At 35.5% G+C, this 19588-nt stretch overlaps 1 protein-coding gene across 5 annotated transcripts in view; it reads left to right on the forward strand.

The window, feature by feature from the left end:
- Positions 1-19588, forward strand: part of CLSTN1 (calsyntenin 1) — a 97831-nt gene that overhangs the window by 35295 nt on the left and 42948 nt on the right. Inside the window, exon 1 of one of the 5 annotated variants that reach the window (XM_051988610.1) lies at positions 4862-4889. The exons of the other annotated variants lie outside the window; for them this stretch is intronic. Within the exon in view, the coding sequence (XP_051844570.1) occupies positions 4877-4889 (13 nt within the window). The 5' untranslated portion in view covers positions 4862-4876. Of the gene's footprint in view, positions 1-4861; positions 4890-19588 lie in introns of those variants that run through there. 5 annotated transcript variants of the gene reach the window in all.

Genomic DNA, 19588 nt, shown 5'->3' on the forward strand with positions numbered 1-19588 from the left:
TGGACATGACCGAACAACAAAAAAGGGACTAGAGTAGGAACTGTAACAGGGCAGGCCAGTGACACAGATTCAGAATCAGAACTCCAGATGATACCTAGATTAGATCTTGAACTCAGGAAAGGCAAGCAGTGCAGGGTCTAGACCATTGACTAGGACTCAGTGTAAACCTGAGTCTTACAAGTATCCAGAGCAGTATGTGGTCTCATGTCCTACCCAGAAAAGTACCAGGACATCTCCCAGAGGATACTGGGTCACAGATTCACTTTGAAAAAGCTCCCAGCAAGGCAGCTGAGCAGATCATTGAAAGAATGACTACATGAAATAAGATATAAAAGAGCTATTATGAGGTTCTGGATGTACAAGATGCAAACCTAGAAGGGAATAAGTTCTAAAAGATCTATAAGTAAACAACGATCTTCAAAGGCAAACACAGCTTGGACACAAATTTAGCTAGAAAGTTTGAAAGAGGTGGAGTTTAAAATACTATTATTAATGAAGTGAGAATAATTGAAGAAAGGAATGGAAAAGAAATAAATGTTGGAGAGAAGAGGCTTGGAAAGAGAATAATGAGCATGACCAAGAAAGTACTAACTACACCAAGCAACAGACTCCTGAAAATTAGAATGGACCAAATAGGAGGTTAATGTCTATATCAGACAAGAAGAAATACTAAAACAGACAAAAGATTGAAAAAACAAAAACGTTAGATATCTATCTCATAAAAACAAAACAAAACAAAACAAAAACAAAAACAACAAATGACCTGGGGAACAGATCAAGCAGAGATAATTTAAGAATTTGTAAGTCATAACTAAGAAACCCTAAATATTGTTATTTCAAGAAATCATGAAATAAAACTACTTAGATCACTTAGAACAAGAAGCAAAGGAGAAATACATTTTACTGTCAGCTTCTGAATGAACCTCAGAATGAGACTCCTGGGAACATCATGGACAAAATCCAGAGCTTTTTTAGATATGAAAAAAAATGCTTCAAGTAACAAAATAAAAGTTTACACATAGAAAAATTACTGTCAGGATCACACAAGACAACCAAAGTAGTGGAGAGGATTGGATACTATTCCAAAAGGTAAAAAAAATGTAGACTTATTAGCAGGAATGACTTATCCAGAAAAACTGACATAATTCTATGGGAGAACTATGGTTTCTTTATTGATAAATATAGATAAGATTGTCTCTTATTAAGATGGCAAAATTACAAAAACAACAAAAAAGACAGGATATTCATAAAAAGTGCAAATGTACATAGAAGCCAGTGTCACTAAAGTCAGGCTGCATTTTAACTTAGAAAACCACATGTTGACATTACCTATGTTTTTTTATGCTTTTAATTTTCTTAAATATAACAGTTACATTTTAATCTTATTTGGGCTGCATTCAGGAGTGTTGTGTGACACATATGACTGATGGGCCTTGGGCTTGGGTTTTTTACAGTGTCAGGTAGAAAGAATTTCCAGACATTCCTATTGAAAAGAATGCAGAACTTTTTCTAGTCACAATCCCTGTTCACTTGAGAAATTTTTACGTGATCCCAGGTATATAAAATAGTTATACAAATCAAGTATTTGTATTGGCAAGTGATTATATGTTTCAAATCAAACAGAATGGTAGACAAGCTTCTAATTTTCCTAGCACTAGGTATCAGAGAATACACCATTGACAGAAAAAACAAGGAAGTTAAGAAGGAAAACATTTTTTGTTTTGTTTTTGGAAAGACTATTCTTTGTTGTTGTTGTTTTTTAATGGATTTAGTTTGAAGTAATTATAGTGGAATAACCAAATGGAAATTCTAGTAGAAAACTGGAAATCTAGAGCATGGAGAGGAGAGCAGGAATAGGGATGAAGATTTGGGAGATACTCCCATTGAATGAAGTAAGTTGAATTTGTAACACTGAATGAGATTTTCTTTTTTTTTTTTTAATTTATTTTTATATATTTTATTTTATTTTATAATAACTTTATATTGACAGAATCCATGCCAGGGTAATTTTTTTACAACATTATCCCTTGCACTCGCTTCTGTTCCGATTTTCTCCCTCCCTCCTTCCCTCCCTCCACGCCCTCCCCTAGATGGCAAGCAGTCCTATATATGTTAGATATGTTGCAGTACATCCTAGATACAATATATGTTTGCAGAACCGAACAGTTCTCTTGTTGCACAGGGAGAATTGGATTCAGAAGGTAAAAATAACCCAGGAAGAAAAACAAAAAGGCAAAGAGTTCACATTCATTTCCCAGTGTTCTTTCTTTGGATGTAGCTGCTTCTGTCCATCATTTATCAATTGAAACTGAGTTAGGTCTCTTTGTCAAAGAAATCCACTTCCATCAGAATACATCCTCATACAATATTGTTCTCGAAGTGTATAATAATCTCCTGGTTCTGCTCATTTCACTTAGCATCAGTTCATGTAAGTCTCTCCAAGCCTCTCTGTATTCATCCTGTTGGTCATTTCTTACAGAACAATAATACTCCATAACATTCATATACCACAATTTACCCAGCCATTCTCCAATGGATGGGCATCCATTCAATTTCCAGTTTCTAGCCACTACAAACAGGGCTGCCACAAACATTTTGGCACATACAGGTCCCTTTCCCTTCTTTAGTATTTCTTTGGGATATAAGGCCAGAAGTAACACTGCTGGATCAAAGGGTATGCACAGTTTGATAACTTTTTGGGCATAATTCCAGATTGTTCTCCAGAATGGTTGGATTCGTTCACAACTCCACCAACAATGCATCAGTGTCCCAGTTTTCCCGCATCCCCTCCAACATTCATCATTATTTTTTCCTGTCATCTTAGCCAATCTGACAGGTGTATAGTGGTATCTCAGAGTTGTCTTAATTTGCATTTCTCTGATCAATAGTGATTTGTGAATGAGATTTTCAAGGAAAAACAGGATACCAAGGATTTGGATTAACAGATTAATGGGCTGAATGAGGAAAAGGAATCAGTGAAAGAGCCATAGGATGTAGTCTGAGAGGTAGGTCTTGTGCCATAAAGAGGAGTCAAGGGTGGAGTTTCATGTGGTCAGCAATGCAGCATGTACTACTGCAAACCTTGGGTGTGTGTGTGTGTGTGTGTGTGTGTGTGTGTGTGTATGTATGTGTATATCCGCTCACACTCACTTATAGAATCTTTATACAGTCTTTCTCATAGTCCAGGAAATAGTCTATTTTGGGTTGTATCTTTTTTGTTACTAAAAATCTTTCATTGTAACTAATGATGATATGGTGACATCTACTGGTGAATATAGTGATTAACTGCATGCTTATAAAAGATTTTAAATGATGAATTTAACTTATATTTCTTGATATTGCCTTTGATTGCCTTGATAGTATGTTACCAATAATTTTAATATCTTTCATATTTTCTATTGGAAAATAGAATATGTATACATATGTACACACATTCATTTATAGTTTCAGCAGCTCATTTTAAAAAAAATTAATAGCTTTTTATTTACAAGATATATGCATGGGTAATTTTTCAGCATTGACAGTTGCAAAACCTTTTGTTCCAACTTTTCCCCTCCTTACCCCCACCCTCTCCCCCAGATGGCAGATTGACCAATGTATGTTAAATATGTTAAAGTATAAGTTAAATACAATATATGTATACATGTCCATAGTTATTTTGCTGTACAAAAAGAATCAGAAACTGAAATAGTGTACAATTAGTCTGTGAAGGAAATAAAAAATGCAGGCAGACAAAAATAGAGGGATTGGGAATTCTATGTAGTGGTTCATAGTTCTCCTAGAGTTCTTTCCCTGGGTGTAGCTGGTTCAATTCATTACTGCTCTATTGGAACTGATTTGGTTTATCTCATTGTTGAAGAGACCCATGTCCATCAGAATTGATCATCATCTGGTATTGTTGTTGAAGTATATAATGATCTCCTGGTCTTGCTCATTTCACTCAGCATCAGTTCACGTAAGTCTCTCCAGGCTGTTCTGAAATCATCCTGAGCAGCTCAATTTTTTAAAATGAAATTAATTGAATATGGTAACTTTATCTAGCTTCCTTTATTATTTAACAAAGTTCAGATCTGACAACTTCTTTTCATATTAAATAGTTTTTGGTGGCTAAATTAACATTATTGTACAAAAACTAAGTAATTTATTTACCATTAGTATTTGAATGTCTGGTGATACAACATCTGATTTTTTTTTCAGGTACCAAATAGAAGAATCCTAGAATTGTTGAATTTTACAGATAAAAGAAAATTTTAACATCTAGTCTTACTCCCTCAATTTACTCAGTTTTTTTTGTCAGTAAGCACCTAAGTATTACTGTAAGTCTTAAGCTCTAAGACTAAGAGATATACAAAGAGATATAAAGAATGCAATTGAAGGATTCCAATGTTTGGAAGGACTGGAGAAAAAAAGATTTAAGATGAAGGAAAGTTTGTTGCCTATGGAATAGGCGTTCTGCACATCACGATGGAAGGGCCGATGTTGCTTGATTGAAATTTTGGGAAGAGGAAAAAATGAAATTATAAAAGATTAGGATCACATAAAGGAGTTTGAGCATTTGTGAACAAGGAAGTGTAATGAGTGGATGCCCTTAAGTTTCCTAATTTTTCAAATAAAGCAACATGGAAAAGCAAAAGAACACTAGACTGGGAATCAGGAGATAAAGGCCACAGGCCCAGATCTGCCACTAGTTAGCTATTTAACCTTAGCAAAGTCACTTGAATTTGAAGCCCTTTCAGGACACAGATTAAACTCTATTGTTGTCCTCATTTTTCAGTCATGTCTGCAGACCCCCTAGAAGTTTTCTTTGCAGAGATCCTGAAGCAGTTTGTCTTTATGAGTGATGGCAAGATTAAGGATATGACCGTCTCTGTCTGAGATGGAGTGGAGGGGTAAGTAATGAGAATTGAGTGTATTCAAGAATGAGAATATTGTATTTAAGGAGTATTAACCTGTAACAGGTTGAAATCTCCTAGTACAAAAGCAAGGGAGGGAAGGAGAGAGACTGTAAGCTAGTCAGTGAACTCATTTAACAGAGGAAAATGCCCTGAGGAGGCAGAGGGGTAGAGTAGAATCTGGATTGGATGTAAGTTTGGATAACCCGTACCTTAAAACAGGAAAGGTTGCTCAGTGGAGGTAGGGAAGAATGAGTGTTTCAACTGCCTGTGCCTCAGTCAGGACCTCTGAAAGAAGGTAGAGCCAGGAGCCTCAATGGGGGCCAGAAGGTGAAAGGAGCCAGAGAGGTTTAAGATGAAAGGAAGTATTCTGACTGTGGATCAAGGCACAGCCTGAAAGACTAGGCAGCACAAGTGTGATAGGGCCAGATACATTTGCACTGTTGGGATGGAGGCATGAATGATTGGAGGATTGGCAGCAGGGACACCAGAGTGCTCAGAGCCCTGGGCTGGGAGTCAGGGAGACTCATCTTCCCAAGTTTGAATCCAGCCTCTGTGAGACCCTGGGCACAGCAGTTGGTCTTCTTTGCCTCAGTTTCCTCATTTGTGAAATGAGCTGGAGAGGGAAATGACAAACTGCTTCAGGATCTCTGCAAAGAAAACTTCTAGGGGGTCTGCAGACATGACTGAAAAATGATGGGACAACAATAGAGTTTAATCTGTGTCCTAAAAGGGCTTCAAATTCAAGTGACTTTGCTAAGGTTAAATAGCTAACTAGTGGCAGATCTGGGCCTGTGGCCTTTATCTCCTGATTCCCAGTCTAGTGTTCTTTTGCTTTTCCATGTTGCTTTATTTGAAAAATTAGGAAACTTAAGGGCATCCATGTTCCCACTTTGAACTGTTCAGCACATCTTGACCAAAATTCCTACTATACGAAGACTCTGCCCATGGTCCCCTTCTCTTCTCTTATTTGGTGACCTCATTAGTTCACATGGATTTCTCATCTTTATGCAGATAATTTCCAGATTTAAATCTCCAGTTCTGGGCTTTCTTTTTACCATTGATTCCACATCAGCAGCTACTTATTGGATTTTTCAAAATTGAATGTTCTGTAGGCATCTCAAACTCACAATGTCCTAAACAGAGTTCATCTTCTCTGCTCTACCCCCCATTCCACCTCTCATCCAAATTATCCTATTTCTGCCTGGATCATTCACTTTTCTTTTACTTATCTTAAGTTTTCATTCTTGGCAATATCCTCAACTTTTCCTTCTACAACATATCCCAAATCCATCCCTTTCTCACTACTCTCACAGCCAGCAGTGTAATTCAGGCCCTCATTACCTCTAGTAGCAGCTTCCTAGTTGTTCTCTCTGCTTCAATCCCATAACAATTAATGTTCTGAAATAATTTTCCTAAAGTACAGATCTGACAATATTGTATTTCCTCAGGAAAAGACAAGAAGAAACCACTTGTCTATAGGATCAAATTTAAACTCCTCTTTGACATTTAAATCTCTTTGTAGCTTGGTTACAACTTTCTTATGTTTTATTGTTGTGTTGTTTTTCAGTTGTATCCAAGTCTTCATGATCCCATATGAAGTTTCTTGGTAGAAGTAGTGGAGTGGTTGGCCATTCCCTTCTCCAGCTCATTTTATAGACAAGGAAGCCGAGGCACAGACGGCTAAGTGACTTCCCTGGGGTCACACAGCTAGTAAGTGTCCAAGACCAGACTTGAAGTTAGGAAGAAGAGTTTCTCTGGCTCCAGGTCCAGCTCTCTTTCCACTGGGCTATTTAGCTGCTTTGTATGTCATCAACACCATCATCAAGCCTAAAGTTCAGTTAAGTTGGCTTCCTTGCTATGCCTTATACTTGGCAGTTTCCTTTTCTCAGCTCCATGCCTTTACACTGGTTATCCCCAGTGTCTGAAATATATACCTTCCTTAGATCAGTCTGTAGGAATTCTTATTTAAGACTCAACTCAGCTTCTTCAAGAGGCCTTTCCTCTTCCTGGTGCTCTAGACCTAGTGTTCTTTCCTAAACACTTTTTATTTATTTAGTATATACATATACACATATATGTATATGTATATGTGTGTCCATATATGTATATTACATATTTAGTGTATGTGAGATAGTAGAATACACATACATACATTCACACACAGTTTTCCCTGATAGAATATAAATTCTTTGAGGGCAGTGACATTCAATTTTCTCATTTGCCTTGTATATGGCACATAGGAGCTTACATAGTTGATTTAGGGTATTTTTAATGTAACAAAAAATATTCCACCTTTACTAAAGTCTTACATTATTTCATTTTGGGACTGGTATAACTGGCACCTGAAACACTATCCCAGTCATATAGAGCTCTAGCTGGATTCACTAATTTGGAAAAAACTATGGTTTGGCTCTTTGGAATAGATATTGATCTGGTCATGATAGTCCATCTAGATTTGAAATGGAGGCCTGAGAACTGCCTTTGCCAATTATTTTGTGATGTTGAACAAGTAATTTCACTTTTTTAAGCTTTAAGTCTTTAATGAAGTATTCCTTTTAATAATAATAATAATAATAATAGCTTTTTATTTTTCAAGATACATGCAAAGATAAAGTTTTCAACATTCACCCTTGCAAAACCTTGTGTACCAAGTTTTTCTCCTTCCCTCCCTTCCTCTACACAGCAAGCAATCCAATATAGGTTAACTATAGGTTAAACATGTGTAATTCTTCTAAACATATTTCTACATTTATCATGGTATGCAAGAAAAATCAGATCAAAAAGGGGGAAAAATAAGAAATAAAAAACAAGCAGGCAAACAACAACAACAAAAGTGAAAATACTAAGTTATATCCACAATTAGTCCCCATAGTCCTCTCCGTGGATGCAGATAGCTCTTTCCAACACAGATCTATTGGAATTGGCCTGAATCATCTCATTGTTGAAAAAAGTTACTTCCAGTGGAGTTGATCATCACATAATCTTGTTGCTGTGTAGAGTATTCTCTTGGTTTTATTCACTTCACTTAGCATCAGTTTATAGATCTCTCCAGGCCTTTCTGAAATCAAATACTGTATTCCTGAGCTTGGCTCTAATCTTTCGCTAACCTTTCTTCCATTTCCCCTCTCTTTATTCTTTTTCTCCTTCTTTCTAGCACCAGGGAAAGTGAGCTGGGTTTGGGGAACAGCTTGTTCTTGCGAAATAGAAATGGGACAGTGAAAACATACCAATTCCTTTAAAAACAACCAGACAGAACTTTAGGATCTTCTTCTTGTAACTAAAGCCTGTATGTATAATAAATACTGAACTCTTAGGTCTCAGCAAAAGGGAATTGGGGAAAGAATTTGTCTTTATGGCTTGTCAGTATCTTTCCTTAAATGTGACATCTGGAGCTAAATGTACTTCTCCGTAGGCTAACAATATATTGGTACTATTACTTATGCCTTTCTTGCTTTTTGTGTGTGTGAACAGCTTTTGATTTTAATGAAAATTTATTTTAGGAGGAATTATAACAAAATAACTTTTGTTTGGAGAATATTTCATGCCTTGTTCACTGGAGAGATTAGTTTATTGATTCAGCTGTAACATCTAGAATTCTTGCTTTTCTCTGCAGTCAGTAACTCCAGTGAGTTCTCCAGACTTCATTTTGCTGGAGGAAAACAAAACTTTAGTTTTCGGGATGTGGCTGTATTGTGCCTGCAGTTCAAAAAACTTCTAGCTTATAATTAGCCTTTTGATGAGTTAATTATAGAAGAGTAGATGAACTTATTTATGGCTTAAAATGTATTGAGGAAGAATAACTTATTAATTTTCCAGTTCTTCCCAGGCAGCCTGATAGCCCAGTATATCAATCATAACTTTCAGTCAGGAAGACCTGAATTCAGATCCTAACTCATATGCTTGCTATTTGAATGACTCTGGGCTAGTTCCTTAACCTCCTTGACACTTAGTATCTTTATAACATGGTATAATACTAATGAGTACTCACATGGTTGTTGTAAGGATAAAATATGGTTACACACACACACACACACACACACACACACACACACACACACAAAGTGTTTTGTAAACCATAAAGATCTATATAAATGTTAGCTGTCATTATTCCCTGATGTCGACATTAGCCTGCATCCTAATCTTTTTAATAGGATAATGGTGAACCTCGATGGTAACCATGGAAGTTATCAAATATCCTTAACATAGTCAGAAGATTTAAAGTTAACAGTCTATATTTTATGAAGAATCAGGTGGATTCTGGGCTTGTGAGAGAGTTTTAATGTTAGTTGTTTTATTACATAATATCTGCATTTTAGGGGTCCCCCTCTCCCTCCTGCTGCCCCAAATACCCTCTGTGATCCAGTGACCCTGACCTCCTTGCTGCTGTTCCTTGGATAAGATGCTCCATCTCCAAGCTCTAGGGTCTTCATGGGTTACCTTCCTCTCTCCCCTCCCACAGTGCCTGGAATGCTCTCCCTCATTCCTGCTCCAGGCTTCTGCTCAAATCCCACTTCCTGAAAGCCTTTCCCCATCCTTCTTCATGCCGCCCTTTCTTTTATTGCCAGTTGATCCTGCCCATAGCTTGTTGTACATAATGCTTTTTATCTCATTAGATAATGAGCTCCTTGAGAGCAGGGTCTGTCTTCTGACCTTTTCCCCCTCCCTATCTCTAATACTTAACACTGTCTGGCACAGAGTAAATGTTTATTGATTGACGACAACATCCTACTTTTTGTTGAACTCATGTTAAGTGTTTGCTAGCATAAGGAAAATTGTGGTCTTTGTGGGGGTTAGCATGACTGACTAGCATGAAAAAGGTTTGTTAATAATTGGCATTAAAACAGATTTATAAAAATAGAAGAGTTTAAACTTTCTTTTTTCTTTTTCTTTTTTAAAAGCATTCCTATTGCTTATATGCTAATGGTAATTCTTGAGTTAATTGTGAAGATAGGTCTCATTTCTCATATAGTTTACAACTGAGTACTGTTGAGATTCTTGAAGATAGAATGAATATAGTGGCATGTTTGAGAGAAAACTGCTTTAGCCCTGTTGATATGTTAGCAGGCAGTTTACTAAGTTATAGTTTGTCATACTTGAAGAGAACTTTATTTTTATTCTGTGATGATTTTAAAACTTCCCATGGCTTTTGGGAAAGTGTTAAATATATATTTTTTCTACTCTGTCCCCCTAAACGCCAGTCCCTCAAAGGTTTTAAAATTTTGTAGTCTGCTAGACTAAATGTCATTCTAATCTGACATTTGTCTAAATGTCTAGTTTAAATTGTCAGTTAGACACTGACAAGCTGGAGAATCAAGAGCCAGTCTGGTAAAAGAACCTCAAGATCATTCATTCCACTAGTCAGACATGCCATAAAAACAAATTCTTTTCCCAGCTCCCTTTTGCTGAGACCAATTCTAATGAGAGTAAGGTTCACTCACTCCCCTTTTCTCCTCCCCCTCTTCCCCTCTTTTTCTTGCCTCTTTTTTATGTCAGATAATTTACACCATTCCATTTCTCCCTTTTCCTTTCTCCCTGTACAGTCCTCTCTCACCCCTTAATTTCACTATTTTTTAAGATATCCCTTCATATTTAACTCATACCTGTGCCTTCTGTCTATATATACGCCTCCCTAACTGCCACAATAATGAGAAAGTTCTAAAGAGTTAAAAGTATCATCCTTTTATATAGGAATGTAAACAGATAAATTTACATTATTAAGTCTTTTATGATATCACTTTCCTGATTTAACTCCATATGTTTCTCCAGACTCCTGTATTTGAAAATAAAATTTTTCATTCAGCTCTGGTCTTTTCATAATGAATTCTTGAAAATCCTCCATTTTATTGAATATCTACCTTTTCTTCTGAAGGATTATACTCAGTTTTGCTGGGTAGGTGATTCTTAATGTAATCCTAGTCCATTACTTTCTGAAATATCATATTTCAAGCCCTCCAGTCCTTTAATGTAGTATTTGCTAAGTCTTGTGTTATCCTGACTGTGGCTCCACTATATTTGAATTCTTTTTTTTCTGGATGCTTATAATATTTTCTTCTTAAAAGGGAGTTCTGGAATTTGGCTATAATATTCCTGAGGAGTTTTCATGTTGAGATCTCTTTTAGGAGGTGATCAGTAGATTCTTTTTATTTCTATTTTATTCCCTGATTCTATCAAGATGGTTTTCCTTGATAATTTCTTTCCAGGATCTTTTTCTGATCAAGACTTTCAGGTAGACCAGTAATTTTTAAATTATCTTTCTTGGATCTATTTTCCAGGTCAGTTGTTTTTCCAATTAAATTTTTTTCTATTTTTGCATTTTTTTGGTTTTGGTTTATTGTATCTTGATTTCTCATGAAGTCATTAACTTCCATTTGCTCCTTTCTAATTTTTAAGGAATTATTTTTCTCAGTGAGGTTTTGTACCTCTTTTCCCATTTAGCCAATTTTACTTTTTAAAGCAATCTTCTCATTAGCTTTTTGTATTTTCTTTTGCACTAATTTCAAATCTTTTTCTAACTCCTCTATTTCCTTACTTAATTTTCATAATCCCTTTTGAGCCAATTCTTATTTTTCTTGGAGGCTTTGGATGTAGGCATCTACTGAGTGTGTGTTTTGATCTTCCTTATCATTTTCTATGGTCGGAAACTTTTCTGTTGTCTGCTCATTTTCCTACTCTATTAGTTGGCTTTTAACCCTTTGTTAAAGTGGGGTTATGTTTCCAAAGAGGAAGGTGCCAATTTGGAGCATTTTGGGGGAGTTTGTATCTTTACTCTGACATCTTGGCTCTGCCTCCCAATAATTTCTTGAAATATAATGTGCAGGCTTTTTTTGACCATGGTTTTCAGGTAGCTTAATAATTCTTAAATTCTCCTCAGGATCAGTTTTGCAATCTGTTTACAATTCACATTTTTGTCTATTTTTTCATTCTTTTGATTTTGTTTGATTCTTGTTGTCTCATGGAGTGATTAGCTTCTACTTGTCTAATTCTTATTATTAAGGAATTATTTTCTTCAATTAGCATTTGTCTCTCCTTTTCTTTTCTGCCAATTTTCTTCAGTGATTTTTTTGTACTTTTTTTTTCTATTTTTGGTGTTTTCTTTACCAAACTTTTGACTCTTTTTTTTTTCATGATTTTCTTGCAATGTTCTCATTTCTTTTCACAATTTTTCTTCTTTCTCTCTTAATTTGATTTTTATAATCCTTTTGGAGGTTTTCTCAGTTGTCTTTTTGGGCCTGAGACCAATTCACCTACTTAAGACTTTGCATGTAGATGGTTTGACATTGTTATCCTTTTCTGAATTTGTGTTTTGATCTTCCTTGTTACTTGCCATTTTGGCTCTGTTCTCTTCCTTGGGATACACCTTTTTTTTTTCAATCAAATTTTCTTTAATGAACAAATTTCAACAATCCGGGATAACATAAAACATAGATGAAAAGTAGCATGAATAAACATTGGGGTTTTTTTTTATCCTTTTATATAGAAATCATGTTAATTTTTGACCAAGGCACAAAACGTTTAGTGCATAAACCAGTTTCTTTCAGAATTCAGTATTTTAATCTCTTGGATCACGTGTACCCAATATACTATTCCACCAGGCTATTGAACTTTACTAACAAAATCAAACATGATTTCTGACCAAATTGGTAGGGGTGTGTAAACAATCTTATGATAAAATGTGTGCTTAAAAAAATTATGTGAACAAAGATGAAAATGCCTCCTATTACTTTTTATATAGAACAGTACTTTAAAAGCTTGCTTTTTTATCTTTAATGCCTTCACTATCACATGCAGAATAATAAACAGTCACTGGAAAGAAGAAATGTATACAATTATGATTAAGTCCCATCATAGTCTAGTCTTTACAATGGAGTCTTTATAGAGAAGCGAGAAACATTTTTAAAGGGTATAGGGGAAGGGGACGAATGTCATCAACCTTCCTTGAAGTGGTAAGTACTATGAATTTGCTTTCATTAACTATAGGGGAATATGATACTTAAAAGCTTTCTGGCCTAAAAATGGAGAACCAAAGAATCTAAAAGGCAAATTAAAATGCATTCTTCCAAATTCTATTAAAATTTCTGAGCCTTAGAGACCTGAAAACAAATATGGCACTAAAACTGTGTAGCCTGAATCAAGATATGGTAGGAGGGGGTGGGATAGGAGAAGGTAGACATGGTGGAATTTGATTTAGAACTATACTGATAGCAACTCATATGAATCTTTTTCCCACTTAATTTTACCACTTCAAAAGAAAAAGGTAAGAGAGAAGGTGGATTTTATACACACACACACACACACACACACACACACACACACATGCACACACGCACACACACACACACACACAGAATTGTTTCTTCCTTCCAGCAGCAAAATCTCACTTCATTCCCTAAGGAAAATGATGTGTAATTTTTCACTACTTTCTATATTCCCAGTACTTTTGTGAACCTAATATAATTCTTTTGCTTGTTAATTTAGCAAAGCAAATTTCAAAAGTAGCCTTGAAGAGAAAGCCAGGAATATATATATACCTGGACATTTGTATTCTGTGGCAGGGACATGGATGTAAAGATTCCTAAATTCAGTGATCCAACTTTTTGAGTTCCACAGACCAATTACATAATGTGAAACCCAGACCCATTAAGTTACCTAAGATACAAGTAACTTTAAAGAAAAATTAAGTACCTGGTTCTATTAACATGGTTACTCATTGAATTCACAAAATATTCCTCATTATTATTCATGCACAAAATTTTATGAGAAAAATATACTGCAGAAAAATATTTAATTAATTTTAACTGAAAAATAAAATTCCCTCCTTTCCTCCCACAAATAGTTTTTCCCCTTGGGGCTGGGCTTGGAAAGGCTACTAAATACTTGTGATGTGTACTGATTTTTGTAATAAAAAAAGAAAAAACAAATTTTGTGTTAGTTGTTACATGTCCACATGCTTAAATCTTAAAAAAAAAAAAAAGCCTGGAAACCTACTTAAATCCATAACATAGCTGATCACTGATTGTATCATGTAGATTTGGTAAAGCATTGTAACAATTTAGGAAGGCATCTACATTTTTGAATTTTTAACTGTACTTTTTATTTTTAATCTACAAAACTGAATGAAGGCTAACTAGAGAGGCTTCCTATCGTTCCAGAATTCCAATCTGTACAAGCCATAGTTAGGTCACTTTCTTACAAATAATCACTTTCCATCAACACACACATTTCCATTTGTTCCATGTTTTATGATCTGAACCAATATATGTAATAATTCATGGAATATCAAATGTGATAGGAAGACAAAACCTGAGAAAGGGATACACCATTTTAAAGAAAAAAAATTAACACTTTGTATTATAGGTACCAATCTACCAGAAAGTTTTAAAAATAATTGATCATTATTCTAATGTTTAGACTGTCCAAAGTGGGTTGAGCCCTATTATATATACATTCAGATATTTATAGGATTCTTGATTAAGTAAATTTCAGTATTATAAAACATGGTAATCCAACAGAATAAGGTTAAAAATTATATTTGATAAGTCTTAAGCTCAAAATTATTTTAGGTTGTGTGCCATAGTAGAAGGAATGTTTCGTTTGCAGTAGGGTACCCAAATTCAAACTCTGATCCTACTACTTGGTTTGTAAGGGACCTAGTTGAGCTAGATGACCTCAGGCTCCAAATACTGGTTTACAGTATTGGAGATCTAAAAGTTAATATACTAAAATTGAGTAGTTTATTCTTTAAGGTTGGTATTTTAAAAAGTTAATTGGACATTGATTTGTGACTTGAAGAACAGAATCAAATATATTTTGAAATTTTCTGTTTTGCCAATAAGAATGAATCATACATATATCCTGTATTAGTCAAAATATTAGCATACTCACCAACATTTGACTTCTTGTGAAAATGTTCCACTATTATCTAAAATCCATGGTGAATCAGTTATTTATATAAGCATCCATTGGATTCTGATTAAGATTCTTTGGTTTTGTTAACTAAAAAAGAGTTGAGTCAGCCTGGAATCCCTCTATAGGTTTTAAAATTTATACACTTAATCTTCCCTCTCCCCCAAAAAAGCATTTTCTTAGCCAGAGTAAAATACAAAAAGAGGATTCTATATTAAATCATGAATCTCAGTTTCATATTGTTTGCTGAAAGTAAATAATTCTAATTCTCCATGTTACTTTTAGAAACCGTCTTGCTTGTCTGTGCTTCCTTCAGAATTTCTGTTCTTTTCTGCACATTTTAAAAAAATGATGAAATGGTCTTCTCTTCTTTTGCCTCACTATTGCTAGCTCCATCTCCTCCTTAATTTTCTCTTCCCCAATATTAACCCAGAGAAAAGAGGGAAAGGGAAAGCTCTTTGTAACAAATAAGCTTTCAAACAAAACTAACCTAAATTAGTGACCACGTCTTGTCTCAACCAGCACCTTGTGTCTGAAGTTGCGTAACAGGTTTGTTCTCTCATTGGGAGACTACACTTTCATTGCCAGCCCCTTTGAAGCTGTTGCTTTGATCAGGCTTCTTAAATCTTTGAAAGTTGTTTTCTTTACAATATTTTTGTCCTTGTATAACATGCATTCTCGGTTCTGCTCATTTCCTTCTGCATCAATTCATACTACCCAGAAATCTCTTTTTAACATTTCTTACAATGCAGTTACTACACCATTACATTCACATCCTGGAGTTTGTCTAGTCATTCCTCAGATGTTATAAGAGGCATTTTCAGGCCCCTTTAGTTTTCCTTTCTTTTCTCCCTGTACCCCATTCCCCCAGGCTTCTGGTGAGGGTCAGAAAGCTTGGCTTTTTGGTGACTCTTCTCTCCTGGCCTTCCCCCTTTTCTACTTGTTTTTTTTTTTAATTTTTTAAAATAACTTTTTATTGACAGAACCTATGCCAGGGTAATTTTTTTACATTATCCCTTGCACTCACTTCTGTTCCGATTTTTCCCCTCCTTCCCTCCACCCTTTCCCCCAGATGGCAAGCAGTCCTATACATGTTAAATAGGTTACAGTATATCCTAGATACAATATATGTGTGCAGAACCAAACAGTTCTCTTGTTGCACAGGAAGAGTTGGATTCAGAAAGTATAAATAACCCAGGAAGAAAAAAAACCAGTTTATATTCATTTTCCAGTGTTCTTTCTTTGGGTTCTACTTGTTTTTCTGTTGAGTTTGAAGTCTTTCTGTACCAAACTGTCTTCAGCCTGCCTTTGTCTGTTTCAGATACAGAGGTCATCCGCTGCCTTTTTTTTACTCAGGATTACGCCTTTTTATGTCCAGTTTGCACACAAGCCCATCACCCTTGTGCTGTCTGTGGTCCTCTTGGAGAATGAAGGACAAGCAATGGCAACAGCAGCAGCATTCTTTTCACACATCCCAATTATGAGAAATAACGAATTCCACCCTTTACTTCCTTTCTATATTAGTATTCCTCCTCTTGTCCTCCCTTCTTTTGCCCCTCTTAAAACCTTCAGAGCAAAACCAGTCCAACTCCAGAACCTCTGGTTTTGTTTGTTTGTTTGTTTGTTTTTGCTGAGGTACCTGGGGTTAAGTGACTTGTCCAGGGTCACACAGCTAGGAAGTGTTAAGTGTCTGAGGTCAAATTTGAACTCAGGTCCTCCTGACTTCAAGGTTGGTGCTCTATTCACTGTGCCACCTAGCTGCCCCAACCTCTGTGTTTCTTGTTCCATTTCTCAATGGCCTTTAAAGACATTGAGATTTTGAAGGGATATTTGTTTCTTCTCTTCCATTGGAATTTTAGCTTTGAGCTCTTCCGGTTGCTCAAATAGCTTTACCTTTCTAGGTTTCTCTGGTCTTTTGTTAGTATTTCAAAGTTCCCATTCAGCACTGGGTTTTTTTTTTTTTTTTTTATTAGGAGTGCTTGAAAATGTCATTCATTATAAATCCATTTCCTCCCATGTACAATTATCCTAAACTTTGCAGATTTAGTTATTTTTTTATTGAAAGTCTTATCTCTTTTGCCTTTTGGAATATTGTTTTTCATGATCTCTGGTTTTTAGCAGAAGCTGCCAGATCTTGTGTCATTCTGACTGTGGGTCTTTTGTACTTCAGCTACTTTCTGGATATTTCTGGATATTTCCCTTTGAAGAGGAACTCTGGATTTTGGCTTGGGCATTCATGGGTCTTTTTCTTTGAGGATTTCTTTCAGGAGATGTTCAATGTATTCCTTTTTTATTTTACCCTTTGGTCTTATTAGATATGAATTGTTTTCATTTATGATTTATTGAATTATAGTGCCCAGGTCTCTTCTAGAAAAATTTGGTTTTTAGGGAATCCAGTGATTTTAAAATTCTCTCTTTTTGCCCAATATATTTTTACATCAGATATCTTATATTTTCTTCTATAATTTTTCACTCTTTGGATTTTATTCTAATGTTTCTTGTTGTCTAATAGAGTCAATGATTTTTGTTTATTCTGTGTTAGTTTTTAGGTACTTCATTGCTTGGGTGAGATTGATCACTCTCTTCTTATTTTATCCTCCTTCCAATTCTTTCCTCAAGAGCTCATTTGTTTCCTTTTTTTTTTCTTTTTTCCCCAGATATTCATGTAATCTTACTAGCAGTTGTTATGAAATTAGATTTGCAGTAATTTTTTGATGCCAGTTGGTATTTTCTTTGCTTTTTTTTTTTTCATCTACGTAGCCTTGGTTTTGGAATTGGAGTTTTGGGCCAAGGCCAGATTCAATCCTTTTTGTAGTTTTGGATGAGATGGTTGGAGTTGGGGTTTTTGGTTTCTCCTCAGGAGCTCTGGATTCTTTTGAAGACTTCCACCTTCTGGGATTAAGGTCCCCCAGATCTTACAAGTTGGGGGTGCCTGGATCATTAAGGTCCTTTCTGGGGCCATGAGGCCTGGGCTGTTGTTCTAAGCTGCCCCACTGCTGCAGCTCCCTGAGGCTTTTAAGATTCCAGACCATTTTGGGGTTTTCTCAGGTGATCCTTCTGCTTTTGGCAGACTACCTATGTCCTACCTCTGGTTTTGCTGGCATTGGCTTTGAATGGTTTCCCCTTATGTATTTCTTGTAGTCTTTTGCATAACATTTTGTACAGTTCTGGGGTAGAAGATGTCATTTACTCTATTCTCCCCTTGAGTTTCTTGATTGTTATTGGATATAGTACAAAACTTTAGGGTTTTTCTGGAGCGAGTTTAGGAGAGGCAGACAGCCTGCTTCCTTTTAGGCTGCCATATTAGTAGGAAGTCCCTTCTTTAGTTTTGTAAATTTTCATTTCAGTTGCACCAGTCTCTAGGTTTAATTTTGTTTTCTGCTTATGGAAGAAATGCCAGTCCCAGAATGTCTATAGAAATTTTATAATGCAAATAGAATGCTGAAATATTAACATCACTCATTAAATATTGAAAAGTTCATGCTTTCTTTAGAATCAGCTAAATCCCTTTAATGTGCTGCCACTTTAGGGGGTAGTTTAGATATAGTTGTGCTAATAATTGAAAATATTTGGAAATAAAATGACATTTTGAATTATGAATCTATTTGTGAATTTTAATTCTTTTATGCTTTATAACATTTAATTTTTTGATTTGGGCCTCTATGAAGGTCACAGAAACATACCTTGATGAAAATGTCATGGTTTGATTTTAGTTGTTTGTTCTGGATGTTTTCTCTGGCTGCCACCCCATGCCTGGAACCTTCTCTTTCCTCGTCTTTGCCTACTAGCTTCTCTGGTTTCCTTTAAATCCCAAATAATATCTCTTCTACAAGTAGCCTTTCCCAACTCCTTTTAATTCTATTAGAGCCTTTCTTCTCCTGATTATTCTCTATTTGTCTTATATATAGCTTATTTGTGCATAGTTGTGTATTATCTCCCTAATTTAGATTGTGAGTTTCTTGAGAGCAGTCTCTTTTTTGTATCCTAGCACTTAGCACTGTGTTTGGCCCATAGTAGGAGCTTAATAAATATTTATTTACTGACTGACTGCTTTGTCCTGCAATATAAATTGCTTTTGGCAGGAAACAACTTGTAAATTGGTTCTCATGCTTGATGTGTATATAAGTATTGATGTTATTGAAGTTGTCCAAGAATGTGTTGGGTGACACTGCCAATCATGCTTATCAATCAACAGAAACATTTTAATAACTGGTTTATTATATTCTGAGCATGAATGCCCAGGATACAAAAACTAGTGGATCCTGAGCCTCAGTTTTAGCACCTTTGCATAGATTAGTTACATCAGGAGGACAGAATGGAATTGTACAGCAGGCAGAAAGAGAAGGTCGAACAATGGAGCAGAAGGGGAAGATCTAAATCAGGAAAAATTATAAATTGGCCAGTAAACACTAAGGTAGGCTATAACAGGAATTTGTAACCATTCATGTCAGAGCTATATCTAGTCATTAGAAATTCTTCTGTTACTAACCAGTTAAACCTAAGGTAACCTTAGATGTCTCCATTAAATTCCACATGCTCTAGCTAGTGATGTGAACTTATATCTTTAAAGGAAACTCCAGCAGTAGAGCCAAGTCAGAAAAATTCTGTTATCAGAGCACTTAGTAGATGTGTGACCTTGGGCAAGTCACTTAGCCTTAATTTTCTTATTGTAAAATGAGGACAATAATAGCTTTTAAGGTTGTTGGAAGAAGCATGGTTGGACAAAGTTGCCTTTTAAAAATGGTAAAAAAAAATTTAAAAATAAAGGTATTACTTTTTCCAGACTTTTT

This window comes from Antechinus flavipes, chromosome 3, assembly GCF_016432865.1.
Source record: "Antechinus flavipes isolate AdamAnt ecotype Samford, QLD, Australia chromosome 3, AdamAnt_v2, whole genome shotgun sequence".
In the NCBI taxonomy this organism is placed as follows: Eukaryota; Metazoa; Chordata; class Mammalia; order Dasyuromorphia; family Dasyuridae; genus Antechinus; species Antechinus flavipes.